This window comes from Petromyzon marinus, chromosome 1 (assembly GCF_048934315.1).
Source record: "Petromyzon marinus isolate PM22_M1 ecotype Great Lakes invasive population chromosome 1, UKy_Petmar_22M1.pri1.0, whole genome shotgun sequence".
In the NCBI taxonomy this organism is placed as follows: Eukaryota; Metazoa; Chordata; class Hyperoartia; order Petromyzontiformes; family Petromyzontidae; genus Petromyzon; species Petromyzon marinus.
This window is the reverse complement of record NC_133667.1, coordinates 14,098,300-14,121,870: the sequence shown is the minus strand read 5'-3', so window position 1 is coordinate 14,121,870 and position 23,571 is coordinate 14,098,300. Positions and strand designations below refer to the sequence as shown.

At 46.2% G+C, this 23,571-nt stretch overlaps 1 protein-coding gene across 4 annotated transcripts; it reads left to right on the top strand.

Annotated features, from left to right (window-relative positions):
- Nucleotides 1-4,685: 4,685 nt before the first annotated feature.
- On the top strand, nt 4,686-21,746 carry LOC116942845 (uncharacterized). 4 transcript variants are annotated; one of them, XM_076068936.1, is made up of 4 exons: nt 4,686-5,403; nt 17,688-18,192; nt 19,862-19,966; nt 20,447-21,746. In XM_076068936.1, exons 2-4 carry the CDS (start codon nt 17,688-17,690, stop codon nt 21,151-21,153), a joined length of 1,317 nt encoding a protein of 438 aa, XP_075925051.1. In that variant the 5' UTR covers nt 4,686-5,403; the 3' UTR covers nt 21,154-21,746. The 4 variants fall into 4 exon arrangements, with proteins under 4 accessions (XP_075925051.1, XP_032811106.1, XP_032811096.1 ...); XM_032955215.2 differs by lacking the exon at nt 4,686-5,403 and adding an exon at nt 13,674-15,490; XM_032955205.2 differs by lacking the exon at nt 4,686-5,403 and adding an exon at nt 15,497-15,747.
- The last annotated feature ends 1,825 nt before the right edge of the window (nt 21,747-23,571 follow it).

Below are 23,571 nucleotides of genomic sequence, written 5' to 3'. Positions count from 1 at the left end.
TAGCACTGCGGTGCGCGCTTATACATGCGCCGGCGCGGGCAACCGTTAATATTATATGCGCGCGCGTCACACCCACACTGATTTATAGTCACCCACACACCGTCGCACGCCGATCACTGTCCCACCGCTCTTCACACATACACATGCACCAAGCGTCACAACGTCAGTCTGTGCTAAGATTTATTTCCCGGAGCAACTAGGGACCCCCGTTTTTGGCCCCCTCCAGCCAGCACCCTTCGGACCGCACCTAACCTCCTATCACCTAGCCGTCGCAGAGTGCGTCTATCCCCCAAGCTCGAGCTGACTGCGAGCTGGACTGAATTGGCCCCCCTTCCTGTACCTACTCACCTCTTCAGCTGCCCGGTGGGGGCTGGGGAAGATGCTCGCCTTGGGGACTTTTTCTGGCCGATCGTTTCCAGCTCCACCCTGCATGCGTCGCACGGATGCTGAGAATGGCTGGTCTATTCCACCGCGCCAGAAGAACTCTGATCCAATCCGCCCCCTCCGGCCCCCTTATGTCCCCAAAGCCCCTTATCCCCTCCCCCCTTCCCATTGTCTCTGTGCCTGCATTCCTCGCCGTTGACTCATCGATAATCTCCTCGCTCCCTGCAACTTAAGTCAACTCATATCTGTCTAGGGGCTTTTCCCTCCCACCCCGCTGTTTACCCTGCCGCTGGGTACTGGCTGAAGGTCCCATCCCCCTGTGTTGTGTATGCTTCATCGCGGCCGGCCTGTAAAGCTCTATGCCCCCTTTTTGGGGGGGCCGCCATGTAATCCGGTCTGGGGGGCTCAGCCAATTTCCTGGTCCGGGGAAACCGTGGAACGTCCCTGCTAGTGGGGTCCTCGGGTGAAAACCCATCGTACCAGGTGATCCCTCCCTGAGACCCTACGGAGGTGCATGCGTGCGTTCGTGGGGGGGGGGGGGGTGCGAGGAGAGGGTAGCGCCGGCCGAGCTGCTCCGCTGCGGTGGCACCACAGAGGCAACAAGTTCTTGTCTAAGAAGAAGATACCATTAAGATGTACGAGAAAAGATTGTTACCAAGAGTGAAAGACAAGCAAACGGTAATGAGTTACTGAAGCCTGCTAGTTACATAAACAGAACTGTGAGCTGTATTCACTTTGCCAAGCCAAGACAGTGCATATTTTAGGAACGGATCTGCAAAGGTTATTTTCCTTGACTAACTCAAAGTTTTTAAACCTTTTGCAACTCGTTGTGCACTGAGAAAACAAGATGATGGACGACATGGCAAAGTCAGCTACAGTACAAGGCAGCACAAAGGCACGAAGCTGCGTGAGAACACGTCGAGCAGGAAAGTGCGGTATTGGCGGGAGAGCGACGGTGCTGGCACCTAGCCAGGGTGCCTATGGCCATATAGAGTCAGAAAAGCCCATGGAAAAGTGGCTCACAGAAGTATCTGAAGATACAAGTGAACATCGCTCCGTAACTGGAAATGACTCAATAGTTTCCTCTAAAAGCTCCACAATTTCGGCACATGTGCTAGAAGAAGCAGAACACGCAGCTCTGTTAGCCAAGGCAGCATCTTTAAAGAAGAAACAAGAAATCGAGCTTGAAGAAGTACAGCTGAAAGCTCAAAAGGAGCAGTTGGAATCAGAGACTGCTATTGCAGTATCCAGTGCTAAGCTAAAGGTGTTTGGAGAATATGTGGACACTTTGGATGGCAAGCATGAGTATTTCAAGACCAAGACAAGTTCCAGCAAAACCTCAGGACTGGACAAAGAGTATAGAGACAGATCATTTGAGAAAGCCCAGCCGGCCCATGCTATAGGAGCAATTTAGGACTCTTAATCAACTCCTTCAAGAGGTAGAGAGGCTGGTACAAGTACAGCATACTACAGACCAGACCCAAGTCAACACCACCAGATGCCTGAAAGGAATGAAATAGATCTTTATCAAGTGATGCAGCGTCAGAACGAGACTACAGAGATGCTTGTAAAACAGCAAAATTTGTCTCACGTTCCTCAGAGAGACATTCCTGTGTTCAAAGGTGATCCACTTTTCTACAAGTCCTTCATCAGAGCTTTCGAGCACATCATTGACAGTAAGCCAGAGAGTAGCCAAGACAAGTTTTATCACCTGGAACAATTCACCAGTGGAGAACCACAAAATCTCGTGCGCAGTTGTGAACATATGAGTCCAATCAGAGGCTACCAGGAAGCCAGGAAGCTACTTCAGAAGCACTATGATGATGAGCTGAAGATAGCCAGTGCCTATATGGAGAAAGCTTGGCAGTGGCCTCAGATAAAAAATGAAGATGGAAAAGCGTTGCACACGTATGCATTGTTCTTGATTGGATGTCGGAACACCATGGAAGATATTGAGTACATGAATGAAATGGATCATCCCACGAACATGCGAGTGGTCATCTCAAAGCTTCCATATAAGATGAAAGAGAAGTGGAGAGAGAAGGCCTTCAATGTTCAAGAAAGACGAGGAAGAAGAGTCAGGTTTACAGACTTGGTGGACTTTGTCGACAAGCAAGCCAAAGTTGCAATGGATCCGCTGTTTGGAGACATGCAGGACACCAACAGAGGTATTGCAGGAAAGGGAAAAGACAAGACTGCAGACATAAATACCCATCAGAAGAGTGGCCTTAAAGGAAGCAGTTTTGCAATAAGCGTCATGTCTTCTGAAGAGGGACAAGCACCAGACTCACTTCAGAAAAATAGTCGAGACAAGCCTGCTATTGCCTTCCAGAAACCCTGCTTGTTCTGAGAAGAATCACACACTGGATTCTTGCATTAAGATCAGAGAACAACCACAGAAAGACAGAATTGAGTTTCTGAAGAAAAGAGGACTTTGTTTTGGATGTCTTATACAAGGGTACCTGAGCAAGGAGTGTAAGAAAAGAATGACATGTCAAGAGAGTAACTTGAAGCATCCAAGCATGCTGCACGTCATTAAAGAAAACAGTGTCACCTCTAAAACGAATGAAGATGGCACCACTGAACAGAAGACAGCTTCAAGTGCTATTGCATCCCTTAAGCATGAAACTTGTGGCTACACCGGGGCTGGAGACGGACATTGTATTCTCGCCATTGTTCCAGTGAAAATCAAATCCATACGAAGTGCGATGAGTGTGGAGACATACGTGTTGGATATGCGCCTTTTTCCAAAATTAATATTAACAACAAATTAACCAATACAACTATATATTTTTTTTTAATGAATAAAACACATAAGAGCATAGTAAACTGAAAAACAACACGTAAGCCAAAAAGACGCCTTGTCCTCCCGTAGCGTGTGAAAGTGGAGATAAGAGCGTGATAACGAACTCAGAAGCAGACCTTGGCAATAATTGGGTTGGGGAGATTGCAAAGCATGATCACACAGAGCGTTGATACTAACACTATCCACCTTATAATTAATTAAATAAAAATGCCCTCCAAGGACAACTTCCCCCAACCTCAGCACAGGCTGTTGTTTTGAAATTAAAATAATGAAGCAGACAGAGCGCAGCACAGAAAGCTGCAGGGTGACGTCAGCAGAGCCTAAGGTCGCAGAGAGTTCACAGTAGCCACAGACATAGGTAAGTCAAAAAGATCATCCAGTTACACCGCATTGCTTTAAAGTAACGTTAAAGTTCGAAATTCGACAACAGGAGTAGGCTAAACTATCGATCCTCATGCTCGCTCCAATTGGAGACATGGCTACGAGCTACAGCAATGAACTATTGCCCATTTGCTAATCCAATACTGAATGTTAATTCATCTTTAATAAGTTCCTGTACAACCTGACCGAAGCGTATGACAAACACAGAATTTTTACTAAAGTCAAAACGAATTCTCTAACCTCCGGACATAAGCAAATAAGAAGGCAGTGTTAGTTTAAGGTTAGGAAAAAAAACACGTAAGTCAGAGCAGCCTGAATTGGGGGCAGGAGAGGCGCCTGCGGGTGCCCGTGCAAAGCTGACCTCGGCACGCCAAAAATCAGAGCCAACTCATTATTGCTGCCACCTGTACTCGCGAGAAGGGAGAGTCTGTAGATAACACTTCCCCACCGCAGCCAGACGGAGTGACGAAATTAATGAGGAACCTTGAGATGCACGGCGCGTGTAGACCGAAAAACAGCTCAAAGCGCAGCCCTAAAGGGAAGACTGAGAGAGTTACCACAGGCTGTCTGTGCTCAAGGTAGAGTTAAAACCTAATAAACAACGCACACACCACACGATAAACACAACCTTGTTAAACAAATACTACACATACTGGAGCGATGTTAAACCGTGGGCCAGGGAAAAAGAGTGTCTCCTGGCCGCCTTTGTCTCCCTGCCGTACATGATGAGAGTATACATATGCTTAAGAGAGCACTTTCCATGGAGCTAAAGTCAAGCGCCACGATGGAAGACTGACACAGGAAACACAGCAGACCTCGAGTCACGTGCAGAATCATAACTGTAAGTCTGTGATGAAAATGTTTTTAAAAAACTTAACCATTTCTCCGTGCGTCGTTAAAGGTTGTATAAGGGAACATCGCCCCTCCCTCCAGGTTGTGCATGGAAAGAGGAATCAATAGAACAAGGCCGTAAATGACGCACACAAGGATACACATACACAAGGACACACATACGGACACACGCTCCAGACCACGACACACCGATAAATCCAAAAGAAGCCCCACCTTATGGGGAGGAGTCAAGAGGAAGGATTTTGGCATAAAAGAGGACGCTGCCGCATTGAAAGTTCAGTTCGGCCGGCTCATCGGAGTCCGGTTCGGCTCAGCTGAGCTCAGCTCAGCTGAGCCCATCAGCTGAGCTCGCCATCTCATCAGCAAGAGTTCTGGGGAACTCATCAACGGGGCTCCTCAACAGAGCTCCTCAGCTGCTCAGCAAGGAGCTCATCACCTCAACTCGGTTCGTCCGGAACTCAGCTGAGTTCGGTCGGCTCACTGGAGCTGCCCCATCGGGGCTCAACTCATCGGAGCGGCTCCCCATCTCATCTGCAGGCGGGCAAAACCCGCTTGACAGCTCAACTCGCTCCTGCGTGGGTCGGCCTCTGCCGACACGGAGGTCTCTGCCGCCCGCCGGGGTGGCGAGGGTCGCTGTTTAGTGACGAGGCTACGAACGTGCATCGCCCGCGCCGGTTGCGCAACCGGGCCAAGCCGACTCCCCTCCCTCGCACGCTACGAGCGTGCTGTGTACGCCATCGCAACTACAACAACGTGGGCCAGCTGCCAAGCCAACGTCACCTCCCGCGCACGCTACGAGCATGCTGTGTACGCCATCGCAACTACAACAACGTGGGCCAGCTGCCAAGCCAACGTCACCTCCCGCGCACGCTACGAGCGTGCTGTGTGTGCCATCTACCGAGGGGCCATCGCAACTACAACAACGTGTCAGCTGGTCAGCCTACGTCAACCAGTGTGGGCCGAGCCTAATCAACTGATACGTATGACGCACACTGCTCCACTACACAACAAATCAGGCGTTCCCTTGACCTAAAGACTCAACTCCAAACACTGACTATTCAAAACAATTCATATCACTCAAACATACACGGGTCCTTAACCAAAAGCCATTACTCAAGTCCATAGGCCATCAGTGGCTGTGAAGGCATCGCGGCAGATCGAGTAAACACTCCGTCATTTATAAGTATATTCGTAATATTTCCTCCTTAATATTTCGTTTTGGGCTGTACTTCTAATCGCATAAGTACCAACCGATCCATCAATACGAATGAATCCTTGACACCTTCACCACGGAGCTACGCTCACGGGGGGGGGGGGGGGGGGGGGTAGCGTATCCAACCGGCTTCCTTATCAGGCGATCTGGTCCACAATTAATTAAACGTTAGTCCAAGATAAGGATATCAGGGGAGAGAGCACACCCCACCGCACCCCCTCACCCTAAGCCATTCCGGTAATCATATAATCTACCCGATGGATCTGTTGAGATATTTGTGCCTTTGGAAATAATAACTGTTTTTGATCGCCTTTTTCGTATTAATATCGTCATATAATCTTTAAGTACTTCTCGTTACTGATCACGCACGTACTCGCGTACTCTACAGAATACTCAACTGTTCCGTGACCTAATGTGCTAACAACGTGATAAGGGTTGCTTATGGATCTATGAATAAGTGCGGTACTGCGTGAACAATTCAAGTATAATAGTTTATTATAAGGTTAAGGTTTTTATTTAGATTAGCATATGCATGTTTTAACGACTCTCTCTCTCACCAATAGCTCGCGTTACGCGGCGGAATTAACCACAGGTGCTGGTGTCAAAGTGAAACCACGCAGTCATTGATGAGACTGTGTTGATACGGTGTTGTAATTCCAAGCCGAGAGTTGTATCTTTTAGAGTTAAGGTTTAACTAGAAATAAATTGATTAATGCAGAAGTGGTCGTGTGATTCTTTCCTGAAATCTATGCATAAGATCTGGTTCTGCGATGAGATATGAACTTGGTGACCTAACATAAACACACTAATCCATACTCAGTAAATGTTAAAGTGAGATATGAACTTGGGACCTAAGACATAAACACACTACTCCACTCAATGAATGTCAAAGCGAGGATCATTGTACTGATCGATAACACGAAGTTAGACAACGAAGCCAAGTTGACACTAGCATAACTGCATACGATTGATTGCATTATCCCGATTGATAACACCACCTCGTCAACGAGGCGGGGCCTGATTATCAATAAGGCTATCATTCACATAACCATACCCATTTGTATAACTTAATACGATTACCTCTCGAATTAGCATAATTTATATGCTTAATTGCGCAAATTAACATAATTTCGGATTAATTATGCAAATTTCATTTACTTTTCATTATTTGCATCAAATTTTCACACACCCACGTATACAATATACGCGTTCATGGATTCAGGGAGTTCAGCAACGTTTTGTACTGAAACCCTGAGGAAACAACTCAACGTCAGAGGCAGGAAGACTGAAATCCTTCTGCGAACCATGGGTCCGGAGAAGTTGGTACACGGTTATATCCTGTAAGACCTGGAAGTGAGTGGACTTAAGGAGGGAGATTATTTTGACCTGCCAAAGGTCTTCACCCACAGTGACATTACAGTGAAGAAAGAAAACATACCACTACCGCATAATGTCGAGAGATGGCCCTGTCTGAGAGAAGTGCACCTCCCATGCATTGAGGCAGAGATAGGCCTGCTGATAGGAACTAATGCACACAAAGCATTGGAACCATGGAAGGTGATAAATAGTGAAGGTGATGGACCCGATGCAATCAAGACCACTCTTGGCTGGGTAGTTGAACGGACCTTTGAGAACAGGAGATGCCAATGGAAAATGGCAACGTTTCACAGCAAACTGTATCTCCATCTCAAACATTGAAGAACTGTTAGTCCAACAATACAACACAGACTTCTCAGAACGCAGTTGCGAGGACAAACCAGAGATGTCACAAGACGACCATCAGTTCATGCAATCTGTGACAAGGTCAGCTGAGCTGGTCGATGGACACTATACCACTGGTTTGCCATTGAGAAGTGAGAAGATGGAAATGCTGAACAACCGCTGCGTTGCAAGGCAGCGCATCAGCAGTCTCAAGAGAAGGCCGAGCAAGAACCCAGATTTCCATGAGCACCACAAAAGCTTCATGAGAGACACTGCAAAGGGCTTTGCTGTGAAAGTGCCTAAAAGGCAGCTGGAACGAGAAGACGGAAGAGTGTGGTGTATTCCTCATCATTGGGTGTACCACCCGAAGAAAAAGAAGATCCGTGTAGTCTTCGACTGCACTGCAACATACCAAGGAACCTCATTGAATGAGCAGTTTCTCCAAAGACCCAATCTCGCCAACACTCTCAATGGTGTGTTGACCAGATTTGGGAAGGAACTTTGGGGTATGATGGCGGACATCGAGTGGTGGCCCGATGGCGACCTGAGTCAAGCCACAGAGGAGTACAGAATGACTGCGCACCTGTTTGGAGCCACATCATCACACAGCTGTGCATCCTATGCACTGAGAAGAACAGCCGAAGATGGAAGAACCGAGTCAACACCAGAGGCGGTTGACATAGTATGCAGAAACGTCTACAACGACGACTGCTTGAAGCCTGTGTCATCTGAAGACCGTGTTGTCACCCTGTCAAGAGATCTCCGAACTTTGTGTTCTAGTAAGGAATTCAACTTGACAAAGTGGGTAAGCAACAGCAGAGTTGTCATACCGTCTATCACAGAAGAAGAAAGAGCCATAAAGGTGGATAAGATGCTCAGACAAGAACATCAAGTGCCGCTCGAAGAGCCTACCTTTTGGATGGATAGCACTGCAGTGCTGAAGTACATAGAGAATGAAACCACTCGTTCCAAGACCTTTGTGGCAAACAGGATCGCTACAATCCGTGAGGCCACAAAACCGACCCATTGGAAGTATATCAATACCTTTGTAAACCCAGCAGATCATGCTTCAAGAGGTTTGAAAGCTGATAACTTCATAAAAAGTTAAAAATGGATTCAGGGACCCAAATTCCTGGGTGAATGGCCAGAACGACCAATTCAAATGAGTCAAAACTCAGATGATGATGACATAAAGAAGTCGGTAAGAGTCAATCTCCTCAGTATCAAAGATAACTCTAATCCAGTGAACAGACTTGTCAATCACTACTCAAGTTGGTATCATCTGAAGAGAGCAATGGCATGGCTTTTCCAACTGAAAGTGATTCTGCTGCATTTAAGGAATTAAATAAAAGAGTATCGAGCTACAATCAGTCAGGCTGAAAGTAACCCCGAGAGGGAGAATATACTTCTCAAGCAGTGCATGCAGAAACTCAAAGGAACTGCTTACAGTGGAACATTAGACCCAGGCTGAGATCGACCTAATCCGCTTCAGCCAGAAGAATTATCAAGAGCATGCCAGACTCCAACAGTTCAGTCTGTCGTGTGTGTGTGTGTTAAAACGAAGTTCAGCACACTAGAGCGACCTTTTAAAAAGCTCTATCTGTTACAAGAAGCAGCATGAAAGTACATGGATAAGATAAAGAGAAGGCTCAAGAAAGCCAATAAGTGACAGAAATACAATAAATTATTATTGTTATAAGTAAAGATTATTATTTAGAGTTTGTGGCTCTTAAGGTTAAAGTTAAGAGTAATTGGTATGTTCCCTGCCTAGCCAATTAGGGGCTTGTAATGTAAGAGCCATGAGACAAAAAGTGAGTCTATTATTTCTGTATATAGATTTGATGTACATCCATCATACATTTGTTGACGGACTGGTTATATTTGTTCTAGATTTAAAGCTTTCGTGACTGCTAGGATCCATACTCTTTGGTTCTATTGGGTAAAGTCACGTAGGTGAAAATAAAATAACAAAAAATCACGACGTTTCGGCCACAACACAAGCAGCCTTCATCAGGTGAAGGGACGAGCCTGTCTGGAGGACAGCGCTGGAGTGGAAGAAGCCACGCTTAGATCACGACTTTTAAGCTGTGAGAAGATAAAGAAGACCAAGCGACTTGACAAAGGAATTAGCATATAATTTAGCATTGAAATGGCTCATTGAAATAGCTAAGTTAAAGTATACACATCCGCAGAGGTACCCCTTGACAAAGGAATTAGCAACGAATTTAGCATTGAAATAGCTGAGTGATTAGCTAGTAACTGGTTACAGAAATAGCTATGTTAAAGTTAGAGTATATACATTCAACGAGGCACCTAGTACTCATCAAACAGGAGAATTTAGTGAAACACAACCACGCTCAGACATTGGACCTGTGTGCGAGCAAACAAGGTGTTCTGACAAAGAAATTAGCATAAAAATTAGCATTTGATTGGCGGATTTTAGGAAAGAGGTGGTGTACGTGCCACAACACAAGCGGCCTTCATCAGGTGAAGGGACGAGACTGTCTGGAGGACAGCGCTGGAGCGAAAAAGCCATGCTCAGATCGTGACCTTTAAGCTGTGTGAGAAGAAACAAAGCGCCTTGACAAAGGAATTAGCATAGAATTTAGCATTGAAATAGCTGAATGATTAGCTTGTGACTGGTCACAGAAATGGCTATGTTAAAGCATACACAGACTTACATGCACCGAACTCGATCAGTTAGACAAGACACTCTACAAATCACACTTAACATTGACAGCAACAATGTCTACATCGGATTGGGAACATGTAGACAATATGACTACCTCTTCGGCTGCCACTATGTCGACCAAATGTAGGGACAATTTGATTTCCAAATTCAATCAACTCTCCAACAAAAAATCGGATCCACACACCAAAAAGATAGACGTCAACAAAGTCGTAATTAATCGCAGTAACAGTTCCATTTCTGATGGTCTGAAATCCGTTTTAGCTAAAGGTCTAACCTTTGCTGTCACACCAAGACACTTACCGGTTAATGATATCATTGCCCATGTCGACGTTGCACTCAAGGACTTGAGTCACATCTCTGCAGACGTAGCAAGATCTGAAATCGCTGCAACCCTCAAAAGCGCTAAGTTGCCACCCAGCAACATCAGCAAAGACGAACGTTTTGAATTATCTCAATTAAAAAAGAGAGATGGTATTGTCGTCCTCTCAGCCGACAAGGGCAATGCCACTGTCATCATGGACAAAACAGAATATAACAACAAAATTTAAGAACTACTCAACGATGGCAGCTATACAAAAATAAAAAGAGATCCCACCAACAGCCTGGTTACCAAAACGAACAAAATCATCTCTGATTCAACAGCATTAATTGATCAGACCAAACAGTTCTCGTTGAAACCCTCTGCTGCCAGACCACCAAGATTATATGGCCTTCCAAAGATACACAAAGAAGATACACCTCTTCGTCCCATCGTCTCTACTATCAACTCCCCCACCTATAAACTGGCACGTTTTCTTGCTGATATACTGCGACCTTTCACTGGAAAAACCACCTCTGCGGTACCAAATTCTACTCACCTGGTATCGACAATCAAAGGCATTTCCCTGTCCCCAGACGACCTGCTTGTCAGTTTTGATGTGGTGTCCTTGTTCACCAAAGTCCCGGTACCTGACACCATCGCTATCATTGAAGACCTGGTTCATCAAGGACTGCACACTGATGTACCCCCCCTGGTGAGACATTGCTTAACCAACACATACTTCACCTGGATGGAACTTTCTACAAACAGACTAAGGGCACCCCAATGGGCATCCCCCTGTCTCCGGTTGTAGCCAACGTATTCATGGAAAAATTTGAAACTGACGCCATCCAGACTGCCACTCTACGCCCGACCTTATGGAAGAGGTACGTGGATGACACCTTTGTCATCTGGCCACATGGCCAGCCTGCTCTAGACCAATTCCGCAACCACATCAATTCCATACACCCAGCCATCAGGTTTACCATGAAGGTCGAAAAAGATGGCAAACTACCCTTTTTGGATGTCTTAATTAAAAGGAGACATGATGGTTCAATGAGCCACTCTGTTTACAGGAAAGCTACCCATACAGATGCTTACTTGAAACCGGATTCCCATCACCATCCATCCCTGAGGAACTCCCTCATCAAGACTCTATACCATAGAGCCCAATGCATTTCCGACCAGGAACACATTACCAGTGAACTCAAGCACGTACACCAGGCACTCAGGGCTAATGGTTACTCCGACTACACAATCCGCAAAGCCATCACTCCAGTCATGAAGAAGGATCCTCTTGTGGAGCCACTCAAAACCATCACCTTACCCTACATTGCAGGGGTCACTAAAAAGATCTCCAAAATCCTGAATAAACACAAGATCCAGGTCCGATTCAACACAGTACATAAAATCCGTGATCTAGTTCCATCTGTAAAAGATGCTGTTCCAGACATACAGTACCCGGGCGTTTACAAACTAAAGTGCCTCTGTGGTAGTAGCTACATTGGAGAAACCAAACGACATATCTCGGACCGCATCCGCGAACATAAAGCAGACTTGAAACACGGTAGAACGAACTTCTCTGCTGTGGTAGATCACTGTTATAATTCAGTGGGCTCACATGACATTGACTTCTCCAAGACGGAGGTTCTTTGCAAACCAACCGGCTACCATGAGAGATTCGTTCTTGAGGCCATTAACATATACAAGCACAGAGACAATTTCAACCGAGAAGATGGATTCTGGCTTAGTAACCATTGGAAAAATGTTTTAGACCATTTCCGTTCTTAATTAATTGTATTTTACGATGACCTTCAGACCGCAGCTCTTTCACTGGCATTGACTCTTAATACCTCTCACACCACGGTTAATGGTATGGTTTACAACATGGAGTATAACAGCGCCTCGCAGCTGTCTCTCTCCCCCTCCTCTGTTCCGACCATGGATGAACTCGTCCGTCTGAACGGGGCCCGTAGCTATCCGTGTTGCTAAAGTTTAGGGTAAGAATCCACCCATTTTTTCGCCATATAGCATTGTGATATATAACGACTTATTGTTGGTAGCTTAGCTGATTGGAGAATATATAGAGTTTATTGATAACATTGAGGTAATTTATATTTTAGTTTTTTATTGGTTCACTATGTAGTATTCATTATATATTGTAGTGTATACCCGGTTACTGTGAATAGCTCAGATGTGTAGGCTTTGACTTCAACATAGCCATTTCTGTGACCAGTCACAAGCTAATCACTCAGTTATTTCAATGCTAAATTCTCCTAGTTATTTCAATGCTAAATTCTCCTGTTTGATTTGTACTAGGTGCCTCTGTGAATGTGTATGCTCTGACTTTAACATAGCTATTTCTGTGACCAGTCACAAGCTAATCACTCAGCTATTTCAATGCTAAATTCTATGCTAATTCCTTTGTCAAGGGGTGCCTCTGCGGATGTGTATGCTTTAACTTTAACATAGCCATTTCTGTGACCAGTCGCAAGCTAATCACTCAGCTATTTCAATGCTAAATTATCCTGTTTGATTTGTACTAGGTGCCTCTGTGGATGTGTAGGCTTTGACTTTAACATAGCCATTTCTGTGACCAGTCACAAGCTAATCCCTCAGCTATTTCAATGTTAAATTCTCCTGTGTGATATGTAAACCCCTTTGTCAAGGTGCCTCACTTCTCTAAACCAGCTTAAAAGATGCTACGAATCTTAACAACGTTCATTGAAGCTCTGTCGTTCCGACAGGTTTGTTCCTTTCACCTGAAGAAGGCCACTTGTGTTGTGGCCGAAACGTCGTGAGAATTTTATTGTGTTCTTTTATTAGTTTATTATTTTATTCTCATTCTACGTGACTTTACCGAAAGAACCAAAGAAGATGAATCCTTGCAGTCACGAAAGCTTTAAATCGAAATTTAAATGTGGTGCGTGGGCGTGTCTTATGAAGTGAGCCATATTTTGCCACTCCGCGGTCCTGCCTCTGCTGTCCCGTATATTTTTTGTGTTCCATGCCAGCGTGCTGCATTATCCAATAGCACTCCATTCCCATGGTTACCAATCTGTCCTCGGCGTCCCCTCTCCCCCCGAACCTTGCATCACCTCTTCCTCTCACTTCAGCGCCAACTCCATCCCTTCTGTTCAACTATGTCATCCTTCATTCCCTCTCCCACCGTGCCAGTTCCCTCTAATGCCCTGTTTGGGTTCACATCCTCAAAAGCTCATTGTCTTCACACTCGTGCTGTCCTGCTGTGATGCCTCTTTATTTAAACGGCTTGTCTTTCCAATTTCCTGGCCCGCTCTGTCTACCTTAAGGGCACCACGGTTGCGAGATGTTAACTACCTCGGCGAGTATGCAGGAGGTGGTGTGTTCAATCACGAACCTGACGCCTGCTATATATTTGGAGTTTGCATGTTCTCCCCGTGGTCGCCTGGATTTTTCTCCGGGTCCTCCAGGTTTTCCCTCTGTGTTTGAGAGTATTTGGCTGCAATAAATGTGTGGCCAGGTCACTTCTGGAAAAGAGCTATATAGCTCAGTGGGCTTTACCTGGGGTAAAATAATAATGGCTCTCCCATAATTGCCTTGCCCTTTTCCCGTAGTTGTGATCTTTAAATGGGTTATCTTTTCTGTTTCCTGGCCCAATAATTGCCCTTCCTGTCCCCACTGAATCAAAATTGCAGCCTCTTTCATAACCTGCTCTCATTGGTCATCACACCTGCACAAGAACTAATTTCACCACCTGGTTTCCTTGATCGATGGGGTTTTTTTTCGGATTAGTTCCATTCATTGGCTGTCACTCCCATCATCCCTTACAGTCATGACGTGTCCTGCCCAAGTTCACTTGTCTAGAAACAGTTTGAGGGCATTAACCTGCGTATCTTCTGTCATCCACGTGTCGCCTTGTTCTGCCAGCGGAATTCAAAGCACGCATCCCAGTTTTTTAATTCAACTTTCTTCAATGATGACCTGTGCTTCTGAGCCATACAGTCACAGCAGGCAAATGCATTCTGATTCAAACAAAGGTTATCCAGGCACATTGCAATGCTGCTCTTCATGAGTAAGTTCAGTTTCCCGATATTGCTGTTTCTCAGGGGGTTCGTTCAATGGGCAGAGCCCGACAGAGCGCTTCCCCCCACCACTGAACGACCTGTTAGCGCAGAGAGAGCATCGTCCCCGGAGTTCATTGTCTGAGCGTTTAGGCAGGTGCTTCGGATCGTTTAAGGATCTGATTTGGTGGTGAATTTCCACCATCCCGAGACGATCCAACGCGGCCACATAAATCAGAGCTCTCTCTCTCTGACCATGGAATGCACCCCAGTTGCTTCCCCACAAAATATATTGTCAGTTGTTTAGCAAGCGTGGTGTACGTGAGCTTTGTTTATAGTTTATTTCTCATTTTGAGGTCCACTTTGCAGCCTTTTTCTACGGTTTTACTTAACTTGATTCCTCTGTCGTGGTCAAACCTTGTAATTAAAATTTCGTCCACTTCCCGTTGTCCAATCAATTCCACATGTTGCACACGTACTCAGATCTGGTGACAATGCATGCCTGTATCAAAATCGGCATCAAGTAATAAATTACTGTAATTCGCTACTTTAAAGCAATTTACATTTTGTATGGACGCCTTATTTATATATATTTGTGTGTAGGTCAAAAACGCCGCGGTCCCTAAACGGTGGAATCGACTGGCACAAAAAGTAAGCGCCGCGTATCTCAGGCGCCATTGACGTACTTCTCGACCGCGAGTTAAACGAAGTTGTTAATAAAACCGTTGTTTAAAAAAACAACTATTTTAAAGGAGTTTATTAATAATTATTTGACATTTCATTTCAATAGTGGAATATATTTTTTTAAATAAGTTTGTATGTTATTCGACATGTAAATGTCTCAAACTATGTCTACATAATAATTTTCATGAGATCAAATTTGCATGCGATTATCGATGTATCACAACGATGGTAGATAATGTACAGTATTCACATACCAACTGAGCTTGCTCACACGATAGAGTGGTTTTGCCGGCTTGCTTTTTTGTAATATTATTTTTCCACGGTAAATCGCTACGGTCCCTTAGCGCGTTGAATCAGCTGGTGGCGGCGGAGCGATCAACCTCCGCGCTCCGGGCACCAACCAACCCACCAACCAACCCCAATCTTCGACGACAAAGTAACTCGGATTTAAATATTTGTGCAAAATAATAATTATCATTAAATAACGACGGGTATACGTTGATGTCGTGTGTTGTTCGCGATGCTTACGTTATTTTTCGCCACGGTCATTCCGCCTACGCAGTGTTAAAACTGTGCGGTCGCCTTGGGGCACAATTGGTAGAAGTCAACTTGATGGACTTGAATTGCGAATTAGTGTCGCGGCAATAATTATTCCGTGCTGTCACAAGCTACTGCTGGATGTTGGTCACCATGGTGGGTTGGGGGGGGGTGTTTGCCCATACTTCACCACGCTGGTCAATCCGCGGATTTGGTTAAAGGGCAGGGCCCACGTGGTTGGGGTTCTGATATCGCTCGCCACTGATTGAGCCGTGCCCTGGAATCGAACTCAGGTGGCCGGCGTTTTTAATGTATATATGGATACGTTGCAAGGTGTCTAAATGTGCAGCCTGTGACGAAACCACCGGGTGCCCTGATAGCGGTATGTTACCTACCTCGCCTGATATGCAGGAGGTCTTGGGTTCGTTCCCGACCCTGACGCCTGCTGCTGCTGTATATTTGGAGTTTGCGGAGTCTCTCTCTTCCCGTAGTCGCGTGGATTTTTCTGTATTGAACCGGACCAAAAAAAAACCGCCTGCACAGCGTGGCAGGGTCCTTATCCAGCAGTGGATTGACCCTCTATCTCTCCTCCCTTGCTCCTCCCCCCTCTCTTGCTCCTCCCCCCTCTCTTGCCTATATAGCCTCTTGTTACAAGCAGCCCTTTTGCCCACTTCAGCAATTGTTTCCTGCTGTGGTTGTGCCCGAAACGTAGTGATTTGATGAATTTTATTTTATACCTATGTGACTTTCCCGAAAGAACCAAATAGTATGAAAATGACTTGTGTGAACGTCAAATTGCCTCTGCTCAAACAACGCAATGAGGGCAGTGCTCATCGCCATTGGCATTCCCTAACCAGTGTTGGAAATTCCACATTACCATGACAGGATCCTTCCACAACCCAGACAACTGTAGCTTTCTCACAAAGTGGCACTGTACTTATTTGTTCCACTTCGGAGGGATGTTAGGCCTACTCAACACGGATTTACACTCACAACGCTCCTCTTGGGAGCTGCATGCTCTTACCTCAATGCCACCAGGAAAAGGAAGGGTTGCCACCTATCCTGGTGTTCCAGGATCGGCCTCCTAGTGAAGGGTCTCAGTCTTTGTAATTTGCAAAGTCCACTACTCAAGATAATACATTTACATGCAGTTCTCTCTTCTAGTATTGTGATATATTCTGTCCCTGTTTATTGTACCTCACAAGTGGCTACCCTGAGGCCAGTTTATTAACGTAAGGAGTGATAAATATCCCCTAGAGCAGAGGTCCTCAACCTTTTGGCACCAGGGACCGGTTTCGTGGAAGACAATTTTTTCACGAACCGGGGGGGGGGGGGGGGTCATCATTGGGTCTTTCCCCCTTTTCAAGAAGCTCTCCAGCAACGTTTGTTTTTTTACTCATTGTGGCGACTAGGGGTTAGAGCTTGTGGGCTTTCCAAAACTGTGACTGAGACAAGTGCGCAGTGCGGGAAAGAGGCGCGGATGGAAGTGGTAAATAAAATAATGGGCGGGCCACGCGTGGACTCACCGCTCACCTCCTGCTGTGCGGCCCGGTTCCTCAAGGTTTTTATTCAATTGCGGTATAGACCAGATGTATTTTTGTCCAATCACAGTCCTTAGGTTGCAAGTGGTCCTCTCTAATTCGGTCATTGAAATATGCAGGGAGATGTTGCTTCGGTTGTTGCATAAGATTAGCACAATAGCACCAAATTCCTTGCAACAGACAAGTACCCAGTTTTTTTGTAAGATTAGGGGGTTTTATGTCGTGGCTTAGAGTAAAGAGTTAGGGTTTAAGTTACGGGTTAGGATTAGGAATTAAAAGCTTGGATTAGAGGTTAGAGCTAGGACTTAGGATTAGAAGTTCAAGTTATGGTTTAGAGGTTACAGACAGTGGACTGATATTCTTGCCCTGCATTTGCATGGACATTAGACACTTAAATGGTAACTAATGGTTAGGATGTAATTTATCAGCAGAAAAACTTGCCGCTGCCATTTGAATGTGGATTTACACCTTCGCCTACTTGCTGCCAGAGGAAATGAATGCCGTCGATTGCTTACTTGAGTAAGGAATCCCTTTGAATTAACGTTGGTGTCCCAGATGGCGTGCGTAGTGGCCTCCCCGCAGCTGGAGTCGAGCGGGGATTTCCTGGCATGGCTGGAGACGCAGGGCGTGAACGCAGAAGTGGCCCGAGCCATGGACTCGGAGCTGGGCATCCGGGACTACGGGGTCCTGTGTGCCTGCGTCGGAGACGGCCTCGTGCAGGCCGAGCTGCTGGCCACGGCGCGCGACCGCCTGCCCTTCGGCTTCTACGCCGTGCTGCGGCAGGTGGTGAAGGCCCTGCAGGATGCTAAGCACCACGACGCTGGGACGCCGCGCTGGGACGATGCCGCCGCTTCCTCCCCTGGCGATGTGATGCTGGGAGGCCTGGTGGACGTGCTGCTCACGCTGTTCAGCGGCTTGAGCCGGGAGCTGCTGTTGTCTGTACAGAGGATGGGAAACATTGATAACAAGAGAACGTGTCCTGCTGGCTCACCTTCAACCGCTTTGGTTGGCCATCCTGAGAACATTGCGATGAATGAAAATAATGATTACACACCAAACGGTAATTATATCCTCTCAAAACCAGACTATTTGGGGAAATAATCTTTTCAGTTTCAGCAGATACCTGCAAACTACAAACAAAATAATACATGGCTTAATTTTAACTACATTTACAATCAATTAACATTGAATATATTGAAATAACAATAACTTAATAAATCTTTACTTAAATCTTTCGTGACTGCAGGAATTCATTCTTTGGGTCTTTTCGGTAAAGCCACGTACATAAAAAAAAAATTCACGACGTTTTGACCGCATCAGGTGAAAAAATAGCGAGAGAGCTGCTGAGGCAGGATGTGAAAAAGGTTTGAGATGGGTGTAGCCCAAGCAAGGGTCATAAACGACGTGGGCGGAGCTAGTGATGAAATCTGCATGTCAATGTAAGATCGGAGTGCTGAGCTACTTCCACGACCATGAAGCTGCGGAGGTGGCCATTTTATTGTGAGAGCTAGCATGTCAATGTAAGATCATAGAGCCACCGCCACATCAAGGAAAACGAGCAACGGTGGCTGTGTTAGACATTTAACCTGTGCATGTAAAGACATTTAACCTGTTAATGTAACACCAGAGAGTCGAAAATAACTATTAAACTACTAAACATCACTGCCATTTATGACTTAACCTGGTTAATAACGTCCTTCCAATTATTGCTCAACTGAGACGATGGGTACAAACTGAGCAATCGTTGGAAGGACGTTATTAACCAGGTTAAGTCATAACTGGCTGTGATGTGTAGTAGTTATTTTCGACTCTCTGGCGTTACATTAACAGGTTAAATGTCTCACTAACAGCCACCGTTGCTCATTTTCCTTGATGTGGCGGTGGCTGTACGATCTTACATTGACTTGCTAGCTCTCACAATACAATGGCCACCTCCGAAGCTTCGTCGTCGTGGAGGTAGCTCAGCTCTCCGATCTTACATTTACATGCAAATTTCTTCACTAGCCCTGCCCACTTCGCTTATGACCCTTGGGCTACACCCATCTCAAACCTTTAGAACATCCTGCCTCGGCAGCTCTCTCGCTATTTTTTTCACCTGATGATGATTGCTTGTGTTGCGATCGAAACGTCGTGATATTTTTATTATTTTTTCTATCTACGTGGCTTTACCGAAAAGCCCACAGAATAATCACTTCAGAAATAACTAAATATTTACAATTACCTTTTACAGTTTCAAAATACAAAAAATACGTGCAGTTTAATTCTCATCACTGCGACGCAGAGGTGGAAGGATGTGGTTCACTGGATGTGGAAAGCTGAAGATATTTTACGACAGGCTTTACATTTTGTTTATTTACAAAATGTAATTTTAAAGTTCAAAAAGCAAGAGTACACCTAGCATAGACAAATACTCAGCTTTAGAATGACCAGTGCACATACACACACCTTTGCCTACTAAACTAACTTCATTAGTGCACAAACAGTGTTACGGTCAGAGTTCTATTCGTAATTTTTTTGTTAATTTATCAGTGGTGATTTCAAGTAGCCTTTGACTTACTCCAAATTCTAGGTTACTCGAGTCTGGGTTTGAGAGGTTTTACTCTATGTGGTGTATGGATTTAGCAACACATCTGTACATTAATTATTTGATATCACATCTGGCATTAATATGTAAAGGAATACTTTAGTTTTGGGAAATTAAGCTCCTGGCGCATTGTGATTTTATGCAGACGAGGATGGAGAAAACTTAATTTCAGACGTGGGAGGTTCGGACGCTGTGGACGCTATGGACGCTGTGGACGCATCGTCTTCAATAAAATTGGAGGCCCTTGAAGGTAAAGCTAAATTCTGTGTGTATGTATGTTGAAATTCTTCCGCCACCATACTTAGCCAACCATGCTAATCGAAGTCCAAGTTTGACATTTTTCCCTTCACTTAAATATCACGGAAATATCTGCAGTCGTATCATAGGTATTGTTTGTAGTTCATAATCATTAGCCATGATCAATCCATTTCTGGGTGAAGGCTTTTGTAAGTCGTCACCATACGTCACTATCTTGTAATGGAAAATCCATCTAGCATCTGCACACAAGATTATTTAATTGCTGCATCTCCATGGTGGACGTCATCTCGGACGTGGTCCCTCCTTTGGCTACCGCTCTTTTTGGTCTCGACCAATGGCCCTTATCCGCTTTAGCGGAGTGTACTGCCCAAGCCCACTTTTCTTGACGATGCCCACACACAGTTTTTATTCAGTACGTCATCGGAACGGCAAAGGGTTAATGACGCATTTTTATGGTTTTCCCCCATCAAAGGTGCTTGTGGCATTGAAGATGATTCAGGGTTCATCATACAAGATGTGGTTTCTTCAAACGCTGACAACATTGGTTCATGTTCACAGCTGCAGCATCAGAATCCGCATCAGAAAACTGGAGGTAAAATGCAAAGAAACTTTAAAGCAGAAGAGATGCAAGACATGTCCCCGGGTGAATTGCTTATGCCCAATCCCCTAAAAACTCAACACTTCATCGGGCAACAAGAATGCCCGAATGGTATAGAGGATTTTCCAATCGATGGGCAAGTTCCTGCTGCTGATGAGCCCGATGCATCGGACAACCAGCTTTACATGTTAATGGGTGCGACTTCCCGTTCGCCAAAATTAAATGTGACTGCTAAGTCGGCGAATAAGCCATACCAGTGCACGGTGTGTAAGAAGAGCTTTGCGTGGGTCTCGCTTTTGAAGTACCACCATCGCATACACACGGGAGAGAAGCCGTACCACTGCAAGATGTGCAACCGGTCCTTTGCTCAGTCTTTCAATCTGAAGGTCCACATGCGCACGCACACAGGGGAGAAGCCGTACCAGTGCAGGTTCTGCAACCAGAGCTTCGTCTGCAGCGGGAGCTTGAAGTCGCACATCCGCGTGCACACGGGAGAGAGGCCGTACCGGTGCGATATTTGCAACAGCTGCTTCTCGCGGAGTCATCACTTAAAAGCTCACCAGCGCACGCACAGGCCTTAAGCAAAAAAATTACCGGCGGAAGAAATGCGACGGTTGCTTTGCGCGTAATAGATTTTACATGTTTTCCTGATTTTTTTTTATACCAATTTTGCTATTATTGTCATCTCATGAGGCAAAGCATACAAGTGGAAACTTTCATGCCAGAGATTGGACAGTTTTTAAGCAGATAAAATCCCTTCCTGTGACCGATGGTCCACACCAGTAGAGGGTAGGGAGCACTTTCCCTTCCATATTTCCAGACAGTCAAAAGCAAATTTAATTTAGCCAATTTTAAGTGCAGAACACAATTTGATGATGGATTTTTTTGCTGCAGTTATTGGTGACCAGACCGAGACCACCAACTCGCGACACGTGGGAACTCGATTTAATCATGAGTGGATAAAAAACCTGGATTTTAACCCACGAACTAAGTGCAGCCAGCTCAACTACCCAGCCACCTCGCATAATTATCATTTAAAAGCTCACTTGGGGCACCTACATTGAATATAGGTTTTCATGATGAAATGTGTTCCTGTATAAAGTTTGCATGGTGATGTGTAACATATACTAACTATGCAGCTGTGTTTAAATAAAAGCATTACACCCAATAATAACCCCTTTTTGGTTGTGGAATTTTGTACAAGACTTGCACGTGTTCATGCAACCGGTAAACATAAAACATTTACTGTCACAACAAGATCAATGTGCACACAAATTGCATGCTACCGGTCCCTTTTAAGAAACGCCAGTTCTGCAATCCATTTCCGTGCAGACATTTAATGTGTAGCCAGTGTTTTTTTCACCTGGTGCGATGGGTTTTCACCGGAGGACCCCATTGACAGGGACTTCTACGGTTTCCCCGGACCAGGAAATTGGCTGAGCCCCCCAGACTGGATTCCATGGTGGCTTCCCCAAAAAGGGAGCATAGAGCTTTACAAGCTGGTCGATATGAAGCATACACAACACGGGGGGGGGGGGGGGGGGGGGGTGGGACCTCAAGGCCAGCACCCAGCAGCAGTGTAAACAGTGGGGTGGGAGGGAAAAGCCCCTAGGCAGATAAGAGTTGATTTAAGTTGGAGGGAGCGAGGGGATTATCAGTGAGTCAACCGCGGGGAAAGCAGGTACAGAGACAATGGGAAGGGGGGGGTTGACGCGACCCCCCCCCCCCCCCCCCCCAACGGTCAGAGCGCTCAAAACGTCCACAAAGAGGATTCGATTGGATGCGCAGGATGATGTCACATGACCCGGGGGTTAACACGCTTTGGGAACATAAGGGGGGAAGGAGGGCAAATTGGATCAGAGTCAGAGTTCTTCTGGAGTGGGAGAGAATACCAGCCGCCCTCAGCGTCCGTGAGACGCCTGCAGGGTGCAGCTGAAAACGATTGTCCAGGCAAAGTCTCCGAGGCGGGCATCTTCCCCAACCCCCATCGTGCAGCTGAAGAGGTGAGTAGGTACGGGGGGGGGGCAAGTCAGCCCAGCTCGAGCTTGGAGGGTAAACGCACTCTGCGACGGCTAGGTGATAGGAGGTTAGGCGCTGTCCGAAGGGTGCTGCCTGAAGGGGGCCATAAACAGGGGTCCCCTATTCGCTCCGAGAAATAAATCTTAGCACAGACTGACGTGGTGCATGTGTGCCTGTGAAGAGCGGTGGGACAGCGATTGGCGTACGACGGTGTGTGGGTGACTATAAATCAGTGTGGGTGTGACGCGCGCGCATATTAAAATATAAACGGCTGCCCGCGCCGGCGCGTGTCTATGCGCGCACCGCAGTGTTAGCTGTGAGACACAGGCGAGTATCACTAGTGTCTGTGCGTGCACCGCAGTGTTAACGGTGAGACACGCTCTAGTGTCACTAGTGTCTGTGCGTGCACCGCGGTGTTAGCTGTGAGACACACGCTAGTGTCACGTGTAGCTGTGCGCACACCGCAGTGTTAGCTGTGAGACACGCTCTAGTGTCACGTGTGTCTGTGTGCACACCGCGGCGTTAACGGTGAGACACGCTCTAGTGTCACTAGTGTCTGTGTGCACACCGCAGTGTTAGCTGTGAGACACACTCTAGTGTCACGTGTGTCTGTGTGTGCACCGCGGTGTTAACGGTGAGACACGCTCTAGTGTCACGTGTGTCTGTGTGTGCACCGCGGTGTTAACGGTGAGACACGCTCTAGTGTCACTAGTGTCTGTGCGTGCACCGCAGTGTTAACGGTGAGACACGCTCTAGTGTCACTAGTGTCTGTGCGTGCACCGCGGTGTTAGCTGTGAGACACGCTCTAGTGTCACTAGTGTCTGTGTGCACACCGCGGTGTTAGCTGTGAGACACGCTCTAGTGTCACGTGTGTCTGTGTGCACACCGCAGTGTTAGCTGTGAGACACGCTCTAGTCTCACGTGTGTCTGTGCGTGCACCGCAGTGTTAACGGTGAGACACGCTCTAGTGTCACGTGTGT

Bases quoted from the DNA above. Each gene is read 5' to 3' on its own strand.
- LOC116942845 (XM_032955205.2), top strand. The intron at 18,193-19,861 runs GTAATTATATCC...GATTTTATGCAG, and splicing joins TAATGATTACACACCAAACG to ACGAGGATGGAGAAAACTTA. The intron at 19,967-20,446 runs GTAAAGCTAAAT...CCCCCATCAAAG, and splicing joins AAAATTGGAGGCCCTTGAAG to GTGCTTGTGGCATTGAAGAT.